Raw genomic sequence first — 14,094 nt, 5'->3', positions numbered from 1 at the left:
CACTATATAGCCCTGCCCCCCTCGACAAGCTGCTGGCTGCACCCTGATAGATGGAAGGCAAACAGTGCCCCGTCTCCCTCCCTCTGGGCAGAGATGACCTGGCTCAGGAGGAATGGCAGGGGATGTCAACAGGAGCAGCCTCTGAGTAGGCAGAAAACAGGCAGGGACCTGCTCCTTAAACCTCCCACCGCCCCCAGGATCTGCCAACCCTGCATCGGGAAGCTTCCACTGAACACAACCATTCTCCACAGCCCCTCCTACAGAAAAGCTGCCTCCGGTTTCCCATCCAATGAATGACCTTGCCAGGCAGTTGTCTTCTGACGCTTCAGGTTTCGTTTTTTAAAAAACCTTTTCCCTGCCTTGCCAGAAACCTCTCTCCAAATTTCTTTTATGCAACAGCTTCTCTAAAGCACAAAGAACCTTTGTTGTTTTAGTTCACTGGATTAAAAGAAAAAAATTTTTAAGTTCTTCTCTTACTATGACTATTCTCCTATCACTTAAGACAGCATCTTTGTATCTGTAGTATATTTTGAAATGCACACATTAATACTGATAAATAACAACCGGACAGCAAAGGAAAATGCAGAAAGAAAACCCTACCATGGGCATTGGTTTACTCTGTATAGTCACAAGTTTTGAAAATCCACCCCACATAAAACATTTGCAAATCTGTAGGTTACCCCAAACCAAGCTGATGGGTGAGAGGGGCTGTGCCCATCCCGATGACTTGGCAGATGAGAATTACATAAATAAAAACAACAGGCAGTGGGAAAGAGAGAACTGACAGACAAAACCTTTACAAAGGCAAAGAGAACAGTTACCCTTGTCTTCCTAAGCTCCATCTGACCTGCAGGAGATGCCGGACAGCACATGAAGACACTGAATTGTGATGGAAAAAGCCAGACTTGCCAATTGTTGTGGCGAACTTCAGTTATATCCAGAGGGAGCCCAAAGGTGCCCATCTTTCTTTTTCAGCCATTGCTTCCAAAGTTTTGAGGGTTAAGCCAGAACGTCAGATTCTCCAGGACTTCCCTGCAGGGTATTTTGAACATAGTAGGTGCTTGGAAAAATCTTGCCTAAATTTGGAATTCTGCCAAGCAACTCTCATATCATTTTATGCCCTTGCCAGTCTCAGAAATGAGAAGCCTTCTTTGAAACAGACCCAGCCTTTCTGGCACTTAAATAGAAAAATTGAAAAAAAAATTTTTTTTTTAAGTACAAAACAATTCCACCATGTAGCCAAGAGTGACTTCACAATTTCTCCCCCAAGCAGTGAAATACTTTTCCAAGACAGAGAACGAGTCTGGGTTGCCAGTACCTCTCCAGCTTTGTGGCATGCGCAGCTGAACAGACTGCAGAAAACTCCCGGAACACGGAGAAGGCTCAGTTCCAAAATGCGAAAGATGAATCCCTCAACATGAGAGACATCGCATTACAGTTATTTAAGTGCTGAGGAGGACGATCCAACGGCCCGTCTGCTTCCAGGTGGCAGTGCCCTTCAGGAGGCTCCCTGCCCAGTGCCTGGCTCCTGAGCATCTGTGCCCAGAGGAGCGTCATTAAAACATATTTTACGTCAGAGCAGCAGCACTGGCATACTAAATCCATACACACACACACACCCTCCTGAGCATCCCCTAAATACCTCTACATGGCTCCTGCTTTGGGCTGGAAACGCCAGAGTTGTGGTATCACCACCTTTGGCAACACAACTGCATTGCATCAAGTGAGGAGATGGGGGTTTTGCTAGGAGAGCAGAACTTGGTGTCAGATAATCCTGCACGCACCTCAGAGCATGGGGACTCCTGGGTCTTCAGTTTTTAGTGGCTAAAGCTACTGGGTCACAGATTCTGCATCAGAATAGGGAGGTTGAAGGGCAAATGCCAACTGGGCTCTCTTACTTTCAATAGGGGCAAGGGAGCATGGTGCGCTTGGCAGGATTGGGAAAGATTCAGCTCTGTGCCATTTGCTGTGTCATCTTTTCTAAGGTTCTGCTGACTCTGCTGCCCAGTCAGGTAGCCGTTTTCCACACAGCATCTAGATGTACACACAATTCAAATGCTGGATCTCTGCTTGTGTGCAGGCTGCTACAGGAGACTGTACTTAAAACTCCTTTCCTAAGGCATTGCCCATTTGGAAAAACAGTGGGCTGCTTTCTGGAAATCTGACATTCCCAGGTAATGAACAATTGAGCCAGAAACCACTGCTGTGTGATTTCCTGCTGTGATCCAGCAAAGCAGACATGTGCAAATTCAAAACCAGAACATTTAGGGGTTATTGGATCTCTGGTGAAGGCTTTACGCATGACCCATGTGAGCAAAAGTATGAATTATGGTGTTCTCCTTGAGGGATTCTGTGAGAATAGGAGATTTAAAAAATTCTTGGGCTAATTTGATTTTTCTTTTCCATTTACTCAGTCTTTCTCCAGCTACATTTTACTGCTTTCTAAAAAGTGCCCTCAGGGAAAATGTTTCCAGATTCTAGTTAAATAGCTCTACTGAGAACCAGCAAATGCAATACCAGGGATGTCTTGGGCTTTACAGAGAGGTGATAGAATACAACCTGTAGAGGCTTCCGAGTCTGACAGCTTAGCTGCCAGATCAAGCTGGGTAAGGTCAATGTTAAACCCAGGAGCCAGGTATCCTGTTTTGCGTGCAGACACCACCCCCACTATGCAATTTTAAGATGGGGAAGAAGGGCATCTCACTAAAGAGGTTAAAAAGAAAGAAAGCAAAGAAAAAATCAAAAGGCACTGAGTATTCTGTAAAGGTAGTATTTTCTGAATAATAGTTTGTTTCATCTTTTCCAGGCCCTGTAGCTCTTTTGTTTTTCTTGTCTTATTGCACTGGCTAGGACCACCCATACATTTTTTATTGCAAGCTGAGATAGCAGGTACACTAGTATAATTCCTGATTCTAAAGTGTTTATTATGTAGATTTCATCGTTAAGACCCGTGTTTGCTTTATCAAGTAGATACCTTTATTAAGTATGGAAAGTTACTTTCTGTAATAAGTTTGCTGTGAATTTTTATCATGACTGAATAATTGACTTTTATCGGATGTTTCTCTTCATCTTTTCTGAGGACAAGGAGGGAAAAAAGAAAGCAAAAGTGGGAGGAAGGGAAGGAGAAAATGAAGACAGACAGGCATGGAGGTCACATTTTTTCATAAATCAATTGGTTTAGCAATTTAAAATATCTCTTGTGCTTGAATCACAAACAAAGGGGAAGAAAGCACACCATGGGATTTTGTTTTTAATGTGACATTTTATTAAATAGATTGAATGTTCCTTCCCTAGGTAATACAGTGATTTTTATCCTCTCCTTGTTCTTCTGTCCCAACAGGTAGAAACCAAAGCAGATTATATGCAATGTAAGAAAATGCCTATTGTATCAATTTGATCTAGCACAACTCTTTGTTCAATAGGATTAGCACAACTACTTGAATGGAAAGCAGTTCCATTCTAGTAGACATGATATACAGGAAACCCTCACTCATACCCCCTGCACTTCATTTTTGCAGCTAGAGCAAGGTTGGGGGGCAGTAGGAGCGTCTTCCCTCCATGTCATGTCTGTGCCTGCCCTGAGACTACTTTCACTGAGCCACAGACATGGCCCCGGAAGGGCCAGAAATGCAGCCATTGGTGCAGGACGGACTGCTCCACTGCAGCGTAGCACTGCTCTCGGCTGCTCTGTGCCTGGCCAGGAGCAAGGGAAAGGTGAGATCGCCTCTGCCAGCAGATGCCCTTGCCCAGGAGCTGATGGAGTCAGAGAAGTCTCTGAAATGTCTGAAAATATTGGGGAAGCCTTATGCATGGCACTACCTGTCTGACAGGCACTGCACACCTGGGGGCCCATTTAATCCACCCGGTAACTCCCAAGAGGCTTTCACCATCCTCACGTCAAACAGGAAGTTACAACCTCAGCGTGACTGAGAGGTTCTAGCATTATTTAATGATTATGATGAGCTCACATTTACTGCAGGGACTCCCCTCAAAATCATACAGATCTTTACTAATTTACTCCTCCTACAATCCCTGCAAGATAGCTACGATCATCATTTAAGCAAACCGAGGCACACGATGAGCAACTTGCTTAAAGTCACTCAGCTACAAAAGGTGGCCAGGATTTCAATGCTGGCTGGCTGGTTCCAGCAGCCATGCCCTACACCTTCCTGGAAGGGGCCAGATGGTAAATATTTTGGGCTTTGTGGGCCATCCAGCCTCCGTCATGACTACCCATCTCTGCCAACAGCCATGAACAGTATGTAAATAAGTGAGCGTGGCTATGTTCCAGTAAACCTTTATTTATAGACACTAAAATTCAAATGTCGTGTAATTTTCACATCACAAAATACATATTTTTTGCTTTTTTCAACCACTAAAAAATACAGAAACCATTCTTAGCTTGAGAGGCCATAGGAAGTGGGCAGTACTGGGCTCAGGAGCCATAGTTGGCTGACTACTGCTGTCTACTACAGCTGGCTTCAGAGGGCTCACGTCCCGGCTCAGTGGTCCTCAGCCTCACCTCTGCTACTGTGACATCACCTGGGGAAGGCACGCCCAGGCCCCAGGCCCTCCCAAGGCACACTTAGTCTTCAGGCTCTGGAGGTGGCGAAGGCTGACTTCCGTATTTTTCCTGGAGCTGCGCAGCAGGGCCCTCCCCCAGTGAGCAGGGGATACGGCAGACTTAGCTTTTGTGGAAGCCCTATTGTATTGCGTGCATTTCATTCTCCTAACCGTCCAAACTAATCAGCCCCAACGTTAACACAAACTTTCCCCCACCATTAAGACATAGAAATAAAGGACAACATATCCAATGAGCTGCTGCCTCAGGTCTGTTTCACAGTAATATGGGGAAAAGGAATGCGTAGGGAGGCTGGTAACTGTCAGAGCTGAGCCGGCCCCAGGGGACTCAGCCTGCGGTCCTGCCTAGGGCGCACAGTCAAAATTCTCCATAATAAAAAGATTTACTTTAAGGGGTAGAAATCTCTTTTGCAAACGTGCCAGTGGAGGCCGACCTGGAGCAGACAAGTGCCATCTGAGATTTTTTACGTTGACTGTTAGTGAGGGCTTAGTGAGAAAGGGGAGTGGATAGACATCATTTAGAATCGAACATATTTAAAAGAAACCTGGTAATATTAAAAAAAACGTCCCACTACTGAATTTCAATAATTCTCAACTAATATAAGCCAGAAGAGGGAAAGGTCCCCATAGCTGGGAAATGAGAAGCTGGGGGAATTTCTTCAAAACATTTAAACTTGAAGATGCGAACCCCATGGCGAGGCACCGACCCAGCCACCAGACACCCTGAAGGCTGTTTTATTCTACTGACTGGTTTTTTATTTGCTGTCATTAAGAAACCCACTGTGGGCTCCTGAGCATTGACCTCCACAACATAAAACCTGGTGCAGTTCAACCCTGATTTATCTTAGAAACATTCAGAGAAAACCGGGGCTATTTAAGCTCAGGTGGCCCCGGGAGAGCAGACCTCTGTCCCGGTGTATCTATTTCATCTGTGACTGTACTTTCCTCTCCCCAGGACAGCCTCCCCAATTCATGTTTTTCTCTCCATTCCTACAGTAGCACCATCTTCTCCTGAAGAGGCTGAGGCCTCCCAGCCTGGCCAGGTCCTCACCCTGCTCTGCCCCTCTCCAGTCAAATAAACATAAAGCTCATGACTCGACAACTGCCTCAACTTTACCACCCACCTCGTTAGGGCCAAAGGGTGGTTCACACTGTTTTACAGTTTCTGCCCAAGATTCTCACCCTTCAAAACTTCTGGGTCACCACAAATACCCTGGTGCTCTCACTTCCTGGACACCTCCCACTCCAAGGCACCCACCCACTCAGGGGCTCTCACGGACTCTTGTGCCTCGCCTTCTCCAGGCCTTGAGCTTTCCTTTGAACGGCTCCACTCCTCCCTCCGTGGAGACCTGACAGGCCGCTCTGTCCTCGCCTCTCAGAGAATTCCTGCGGACTCTCCTCCCTGGCTGACGATTTTCTAACTAAATGGTTGAGAATAAGCCACGTACGTATTTTAAATCTATCTATTCATTCATCCATCTCTCCGTCCACTTGTTCACCCATCTGTCTTAGTCTGGCTCTCATACTTACTAGCCGAGTGATCTTCGGCAAATTACTTACCCAGTTTCTTCATCTGAAAAAAATGGGGAAATAATCCTCTCAGAATGCAGTAGTGAGAATTCTGTGGATAAGACCTCATTTATTGGGAACTTACAGTCTGTGCCAGGCACTGAGCCAAGAGCATTATGTGGATTCGCTCAAGGCATCTTCAGAACATGCTATGAGGAGGCTAATACCATCAGCCCCATTTTACAGATGAGGGAGCTGAGGTTCGAGGGGCATTAACACAGGTCATGTATCTCAGTGGGCAGAGGCAACATGCGGATCATACACTGGACCACACAGCTCTCTACACTATTCTGCCCAAGAGATCATGATGAGCACAGAGCCCACTGCTTTGTGCAAGCTCTCAATTAACAGAACCTCAAATAGGACTCACACATTGGTACATTTTTACTAGATTATTTCTCCTCCTCTTTCCCTTTGCCTCTAAGAATAGGTGATTTTATAATCACTCGATATATGCATTACTCACTTTTTTACAAAACTGGTTTTGAAATAATTTTAGATTTACACAAGCATTGAAAAAATTGTACAGGGTGCTCCGGGGCACTCTTTCCCTGTCTTGCCCTAATGCTGACATCACACATAACTAAGATGTTTAACAGAACTAAGATCAAAACTAAGATGTTAACCTCACTAAAACATTTTAAGCAGACTGTTAAAGGAGTTACTGGGATGTCACCAGTTTTCCCACTAATGTGCCTTTTCTCTTTCAAGATCCATCCAGAATCTCACATACATTTCATGGTCCTATCTCTATAGTGTCCTTCAACCTGTGACAGTTCCCCAGTCCTTCATGACACTGACACTTTTGAAGAATAGCGGTTGGTTGTTTTGTGGAATGTGTCTCAGTTTAGCTTTGTCTGACATCTTCTCATTACTAGATTCAGATTATGCATTTTTGACAAGAATACAACACATGTGACCTTTTCTGTACATGATATCAGGGGGTACATGATGTAATGTTCTTGTTACTGGTGATGTTAACCTTGATCACTTGGTTAAGGTGGTGTTATGGGCTGAACTGTATTCCCCCCAAAAGAGAACGCTGAAGTTCTACCCCCACACCCGTGACTGCAGCCTTATTTGGAATGGCGAACACCAGCTGCTAGGAAGAGGCAAGGAAGGATTCCCAGCAGGGTTCCAAGCATGGCCCTGCTACCTTACTCTAGTCTCCGGGACAGTGAGAGATAAACTTCTGTTGTTCTAAACCACCCAGCTTATGGGACTTTGGTACAGTTGCCCTAGGAAACTAATACAGGTGGTATCTGCTGGATCTCTGTACCGTAAAGTTCCGACCATTCCATCTGCAACAAACACATATATTGGAAGAGATACTTTGTGACTATGTGTGCATCCTGTAAAATCCAATCTGCAAGTGTTAACTTAGCATCTGCCACTGAGGCGTCACTGAAGTGGACGGGCGTCACCGTGGTGGGAGCGGCTCTCGGCTGCACAGGGAGAACAGGCAGGGTAGCCAAGGGAGTCCATGTTGGCTGGAGTGGCAGGGAGCAGGGCAGGTGTGGACAGGCAGGGCACAGAGGCAACAGTGGGGGCCTCCATGGAGCTGGGTGAGCAGAGGACTGGGACTGGAGGAACAGGAAGGGGAGCTTCTTTGGAGCCTACGAGTGACTCTTCATCTTATTTTTTTGGAAACAGAAAAAGACAGCAATGAAATAATGGTTTCTAACCCCAAATTTTCCATTAATTTTTTTTTTTTTTTCTGTTCTCTTTTCCCTGGCACAGAGCTAACTGACTGGGGTCATCTGTTACCAGAAGTTGAAAGGCAAATAATGAGGCCCAAATTCCAACGGAAACCTGGCTTCATTGATTAGGCTGAATACATTGCAGAATTATTGGTTTCTAACCCACAAGATGAGCAAAAGGTCTTCAAACTCAGAACAGTAATTTTCCTCTAGAGACGCTGATCAGCGATTTCAACAAACAGGACTACGGGCTTGGTGGACTTTGACACACAGCCAGGACCAGCTCCCGGAGGAATCCCCAGTACCTTGGTCTTGGCTAATCCCAGAAATGCGGGCCACACCCTTATGTTTATTTTCTCCAGCTGCAAGTCTGGTTGCCTGGCCCTGTGCATCTGAGGGAGATTTGATTTCCTCTTTGATGAAATGGCCCAAATCTCTCTGTATCAGATGCTATAAGGAAAACATCCCCAAATCTCCTTCTTTCAGAGAAAAAAAAATGCTAGTTTTGCATGTGTGGGTCTTTTCTTTTCTTTTCTTTTTTTGGCTAGTGGCAAATAAGGAGAGCCTGGGTGAATAAAATGCACAGAATAACATCTGAATTCGTTCAGTCTCATGGCCAAGCTGCAGACAGAGCAGGATGGCTGTGTTCAGGATCCAACAATTTCTCCAGTCTCCCTGCATGGAAATAAAATGCTAAACAGCAGATGATGGGGATGTCGCAAGAAGGGCAAATCCGCAAACTAAACCATCAACTCCCAGCGCCGTACCTCACGGAACCCACTGAGGTTGGAGAGATTATATTTACTCCCTGTATATCCAGTCGGTCTTTGCCTGAGCCTGGCAGCACCTACGGAGTCTGGCCGAAGTCTGTCTGTGGCATGGCTGCTTTTAGGGGAGCCTTGGTTAAGGGAGAGGCATCAGGGGGACACTCGACTGAGCTCGGACAATGCTGGCATGAGCCTCTGAAAGCTTGCTCGGTCCCTGCCCCAAACACAGCTTCCCAAAAGATGCAGATAAAAAAATGAGGATCGAGAGAAATCACACTTTATGACAATTTCTGTGCCCATCCCAGCTTCATTTCTTTCCCCCCTTCACGTCTAAAACACATGCAGGCAGAACACTATAGCTCCCTGATGTTCGTACACACTGAATGGCAAAGTGGAGAAAGTATGGGATGAGGGAGACAGATTTCCCCCAGCATACCCCTGAGAGGCAACGAATTTGACTACCAACTCTGAGGGCTAATGTAGGTGGCATACCATTTTGTTTCTGAGGGAAGACCTCGTGCAAGTTATTATCTTTATTCTCGCTACCATTGAATTTTGGCCCCCACTTTGGAAAAATAACCTGTCCTACTTGTCCTCCATGGGGAAATTCATTTTGCTGAATGAAGGCTATGGGCTGGAAAAAGAAGAGAAGAATCCTGGGAAATAATGCAGGAAAATATGGGACTCTCCGGGAGCTGGGGCAGACAGCGGCAGCCTAGGTTAGGAGCATAATCTCTTAGCAGTGCCAGTAAAATAAAACAGAGCCACTCTTTCAGACACTGTATTTTTGGCTAAGGTTTCACTCCTCAATTACTTTCAAAGTTACTCGTTTCAGTCAACATTGTAAGGGTAAGTCAACATTTGTCCTGGCAGCAAGCCCAAATTTGTTATTCTATTAGTCTGCTACTGGTTAAATTGGCCCAAGATTAAACACATCTAATAAAGAGCCCTAAAATATTGAAGTTTTGCAGAAAACCACATTCAAGTTCTCTTACACAGGATGTTATTATTACTTAACCTTGGGCAGAAGGAGAAACTCACACCCACGCCCCAGATAAGTTCCTTTTAGCAAATGCCAGCCCATCGCCTGAAACTCATTTTGGTCATGCCCAGCCATGGCACTCCGGACCTTCAGAGAAAGAGGAAGCCAAATATTTCGTGGTCCCTGGCTCCACAGCTGCCTTCTGAATGACTAGCAGAGCTCGTACTCCGGTCAAGGCAGACAGGCCAAGATGCTCAGAGCTGTAGCACTGGAAGAGTTTGACCTCCGAAGAAGGGCTGCCAGCAGTCATGTCTCTGCGGCCCTTATGGGAGACCAGCCTTGGGCCCAGAAGATGTTTTCTCATGATTAGATTCGGGTTACGCACGTTTGGTACGAATGCCACAGAAGTTCTGTGCCCATCACACCACACCCATACCCAAGTCTGGGAAATGGGGCCAAGCAGCACATCCCTGGCTGGAGGATGCCAATGAGGCAGCCGGGGTGGCAGTGGTGGCCTGATCACAGCCACATAGCCCAGAGGAAGGTCTCATGTGGGTGCTGGGGTTTCACAGTCAGTCATTTCCTACTAACTTCTTGGAAACCCTTGGTGGGATATAAATTCTGCATTTGCTGATCTCTGTAAAAAGGATTCCCTGCCTTGCCCTTGGGTTGGGTTGGAGGGGACCGGAGGCAAGAATGCCTCTGGGGATTCCAGCCCCGCTGCAGCACTGGGGAACTGGTGTGCACAGACCTGCAGGGGACCTTAAAGAGATTTGCTGAGGCTTCCCCAGAGCTTAGAATGAGCTAGTCTCTGCAGTAAGTGACAAAATTCTTATCACCCTGGCCCAAAGAATGTGCCAATTATTTGGCTAAAATATGAGCCAACCTTTGTGGCTAGAGCACAGTGCCCTATGGCCTCAATACCCTCTGACCTTGGGCCAACAATGTAACCTCCATGGGCTTAGTATCCTCTCCTGTGAAGTGGGGGTGACTCTCCTTCCCCTTCACAGGGTTGATGGGAAGATGACACGGAGCATATGTGCAATGTGCTTGGGACAAGCCTGCCCTGTAAGATGCCCCTGTAAATATCAGATTATTGCCCTTCCTTCCGATGTGTGCTCCCTCCCCAGTCTGCTCTCCTGCCTTTGTGCATCCCTGGGCCTCCCAGGGACAAAGCTGGAGCTCCCTGTCACCCGCCACAATCCCACCAATGACATGCGCTGGCCACCGAGGCCGCAGGCTGCTATGAGACCATGTATTTAGATTCCACATTCCTGCTTCCCTTTCTTCCTGCAGCTTTATCATCTGTTTAGTCAAGCTCTGGCTGGACAGAGCACAATGGGGAGTGGTTTGGCAGGGTCCAAGGATATGTCCAGGAGAGGCACACGTCGGTCGTGAAATCCCAAGATAAGAACCTGGGCTGGGGAAGGGGACTCAAGTAGGTGGGTCTTGAGGTCTGCATAGAACCTCTCTCTCACCTCACCCCAGTCACTGAATTACAGGTTAGAAGAGCTGGTCACCAATCATGCCAGATCTCAATATGATCTGGGATTAGCAATGACAGGAACTCCGGGCACTGAACCCACGTCAGGTGTGCAAGGTGGAAATCCTCCCCCAAATAACACATTACCTTTGGCTTTCAGAAAGGACTGCACATACCCACTAACATGTTCCTTCTCTCTCTCATCCACCTGTCATCCTTTGAAGCTCAACATTATCTTAGCTTCCCAGAAAAGGACAATGAAGTACAGAGATGAAAAAAGATGCACAGATCTTAATCTCCATGTCCCAAAGGAAGGACAGACTGTTCTAGCTAAATCTGGGCTGATCAAACACATCACAGGCAAGCAAAGCTGACAGCCAGGCCTGCCATCTGATTGAAGACTAGGCTGGGACCAGGGATCCCACACTTGGCTGCTGGGTAAAGATGTACAGGGACACCTGACCAAGGGCACCAGGTCTGCAGGACGAGGCACGGCTCCCTTTCTCTTGCTGCCCAGCCAGCTTCTGTTTTTGACAAGAACAAGGAGTCTGAGCAGACAGGCCTTGCAGAAGTGTGGCCTCCAGGAAGAAACAAAATGCATTTGCATGCTCCCTGGTGACCCGCAGTGTCCTTCCCAGCACAATGGATCCCTTCAGGTCCCTTGATCCACATCCATCCTCAGCGGCACATGCGTCCACTTAGCACCAGCAAATGCCACGCTCAGGTGTTTTAGAACAGGCTGCACTCAGCTGAGAACAGAATACCCTGAAGTCTGATTATTCAAAATGGAAAAAGCTACCAGTCACAGCCACAAGGGCTTGATTGAATTGGGAATAAAAATTTAAAAATTTAACACTTTCCTGTTTTCAGCTTTCAGCGGACATCTGGCCACCCATTGAGCAGTGGTACGTAGAAAATAAGGTACAAAGCATGCTGTTCAGGAAGCTGTGAGGTAGGTAATTTATAATGGATTCATGTGGCCTTTCTGCTGCCCAACAGAGCCGATGTATAGCTTCAAAATGTTATCCCTCGGGAGATGTGTGTGCAACACACGCAGAACACAAGGCTGACTTTATTTGAGGCAGTTTTCATTCTGCTGCCCGTTTTTAATGGCAGCAATTTCAAAATGCCTACCGACAATGGATTTTTCCAAAGGTTCCTAACAAACACTATCTCTTAGGGCTGTACGCTTGCAACCTTGAAACATAGTGATTATGTGTTATTTCTCACTCTCAGCAATTAATATGCAACCAGATGTATCATTATCTACAGTCTATTAAAATTCAGAAGCCTGTAAATTTGCAAAAGAACGTATTGCACACAGGACAAAGGACGCACTGGCCTCAGAAACCCAGCTCTGCTCCCCAGGTCACTCGCAGCTCATTTCAATTACAAAGACACCAGAGGGAAAATGAATAGACAATGGCGGTTGACTTAAATGAAAATAAGCAAATACAGACCTGTGATTTGGCTCTTTGGTTTTGGAAAAAATGTTGGTTTAGACATTGGAGCTTCAGTGGCAAGGCATGCCAATAATAGTTTGCAGAAAAGACAAAGGCAGTTTTGTGCCAAAGAAAACAGTTACTTACTATTGAGGTAGAGTACTCCTCTGGTGGACAGGGGCAAAGTTCCCACAGGCCAGCTATAGAGGGGAGTTCCTCTGGAATTCCACTGGGGGTCTAACCTGGCACAGGTTCCGGGAAACAGTGCCCCACGTTTCCTCACCGGGGGGTGAGGAAAGGGCTCCTTTCCTGGCCAGGCGCTCCCTCCTCCTGCCACTTAGGTGTCAAGCTGTGGGCTGCTCCCAGATTTTCAGAGCAAGGCTGTGCAGAGAGGTGTCAGGAGCCGCCTGACCCTGCAAAGCCTCCCGAATTGCTATTAAATACATTACCTGCTGCCAGGGATCCTACCTACTCGCAGATTCCAGGAACAGAAATTTTAGACGTTTTCTAGGAACAGAGTTACTGTTCCACACCCAACCCACGTGTGACTACTGACTGTAGAGAAGAGAGGGGAGTGCCACAGCGCCAGTGGGAGCAACTGGGGGTGGGGGGCAGAGGCACCACGAGCCCTTGAGTCACCTGTGCCTAGCACTGTGCCAGGCGCCAGCACCTGCACACGCTCATCATACCACGTGCAACCCCACCACCCCATTTCACAGAAGAGGAAGCAGGTGTTCAGAGGAGTGAAGGGCCCCAAGTCATACCAGCAATTAACTGCCAGAGCTGAAATTTGAATTCCAGTCTTCCTGACTTAAAAGCCTGCCTGGCCACGCCTGCCCCGCTGGCCTCCCAGGACACCCAACTGCCTCTCAGAACGGCAACAATACTGAGGGTGACTTCATGCCAGGCTGTGCCCAAGTGCTTCCTGCGCATGATTTCCTTGACATAAGTTAGTACTTTCAATAGACCCATTTCACAAAGCAGGCAACTGAGGCTCAGAGGGGTGAAGAACCTTGCCTAAGGTCACAGGGCCAGCAGTCAGTGCCAAAGCCAAGACTGAGCCCGAGGCTGCTGCTTCGCAAGGCTTTGCATTCTTAACCACAGCCCTGCGATTCCCACCCTGATGGAAACAAAGCCTGTAGAGGCAGATGAGTGGTGGAAACTGAGGCAGGGAGTGGAAAATCAGCAGCTGTTCATTCAACACTCAAGCCTGTCACTCGGGGATCATGGTCACTCTGGGCTCTTCCCCTGGCCAGGGACACGGGTACCCTGGCTCATGAGCCCCCCACAGACACTGCCCTCTGTTAAGGGCACACCTGGGGACTGGTGTGTTAGCAACCAGCATCAGGAGGCTCTTAGGTCCCCCCCTCCTGATCTAATCTGCTAAGCACCCCAGTGAGACTGCCCGCTTCCCCATCTGCTGCCCGCTGATTGACAACCACTGCCCGCTTGCCGATCACTGTTACAGGTCTGAATGACTTGCTCAAACTCAAACAGAAGCTTCTTGAGGGTAGAAAGCATGCCTCTTGTCTTCTTTTCTAAACCCAGGGAACAAAACGGTAGGCAGAAT

The 14,094-nt window shown here is 47.2% G+C and overlaps 1 protein-coding gene across 8 annotated transcripts in view; it reads right to left on the bottom strand.

Moving 5' to 3' along the window:
* The window catches only part of ARHGEF3 (Rho guanine nucleotide exchange factor 3), a 255,881-nt gene that overhangs the window by 34,821 nt on the left and 206,966 nt on the right, over window positions 1-14,094 (bottom strand). Inside the window, exon 1 of one of the 8 annotated variants that reach the window (XM_036877848.2) lies at window positions 822-1,032. The exons of 6 other annotated variants lie outside the window; for them this stretch is intronic. In XM_036877848.2, coding sequence (XP_036733743.2) covers window positions 822-962 — 141 coding nt within the window. In that variant the 5' untranslated portion in view covers window positions 963-1,032. Of the gene's footprint in view, window positions 1-821; window positions 1,033-14,094 lie in introns of those variants that run through there. One more of the 8 variants, XM_036877845.2, reaches the window with a different exon arrangement.

The sequence above is a fragment of the Manis pentadactyla genome, chromosome 1 (assembly GCF_030020395.1).
Source record: "Manis pentadactyla isolate mManPen7 chromosome 1, mManPen7.hap1, whole genome shotgun sequence".
NCBI classification, from domain to species: Eukaryota; Metazoa; Chordata; class Mammalia; order Pholidota; family Manidae; genus Manis; species Manis pentadactyla.
Note: the sequence above shows the minus strand (reverse complement) of the source record. Positions and strands in the feature narration are given on the sequence as shown.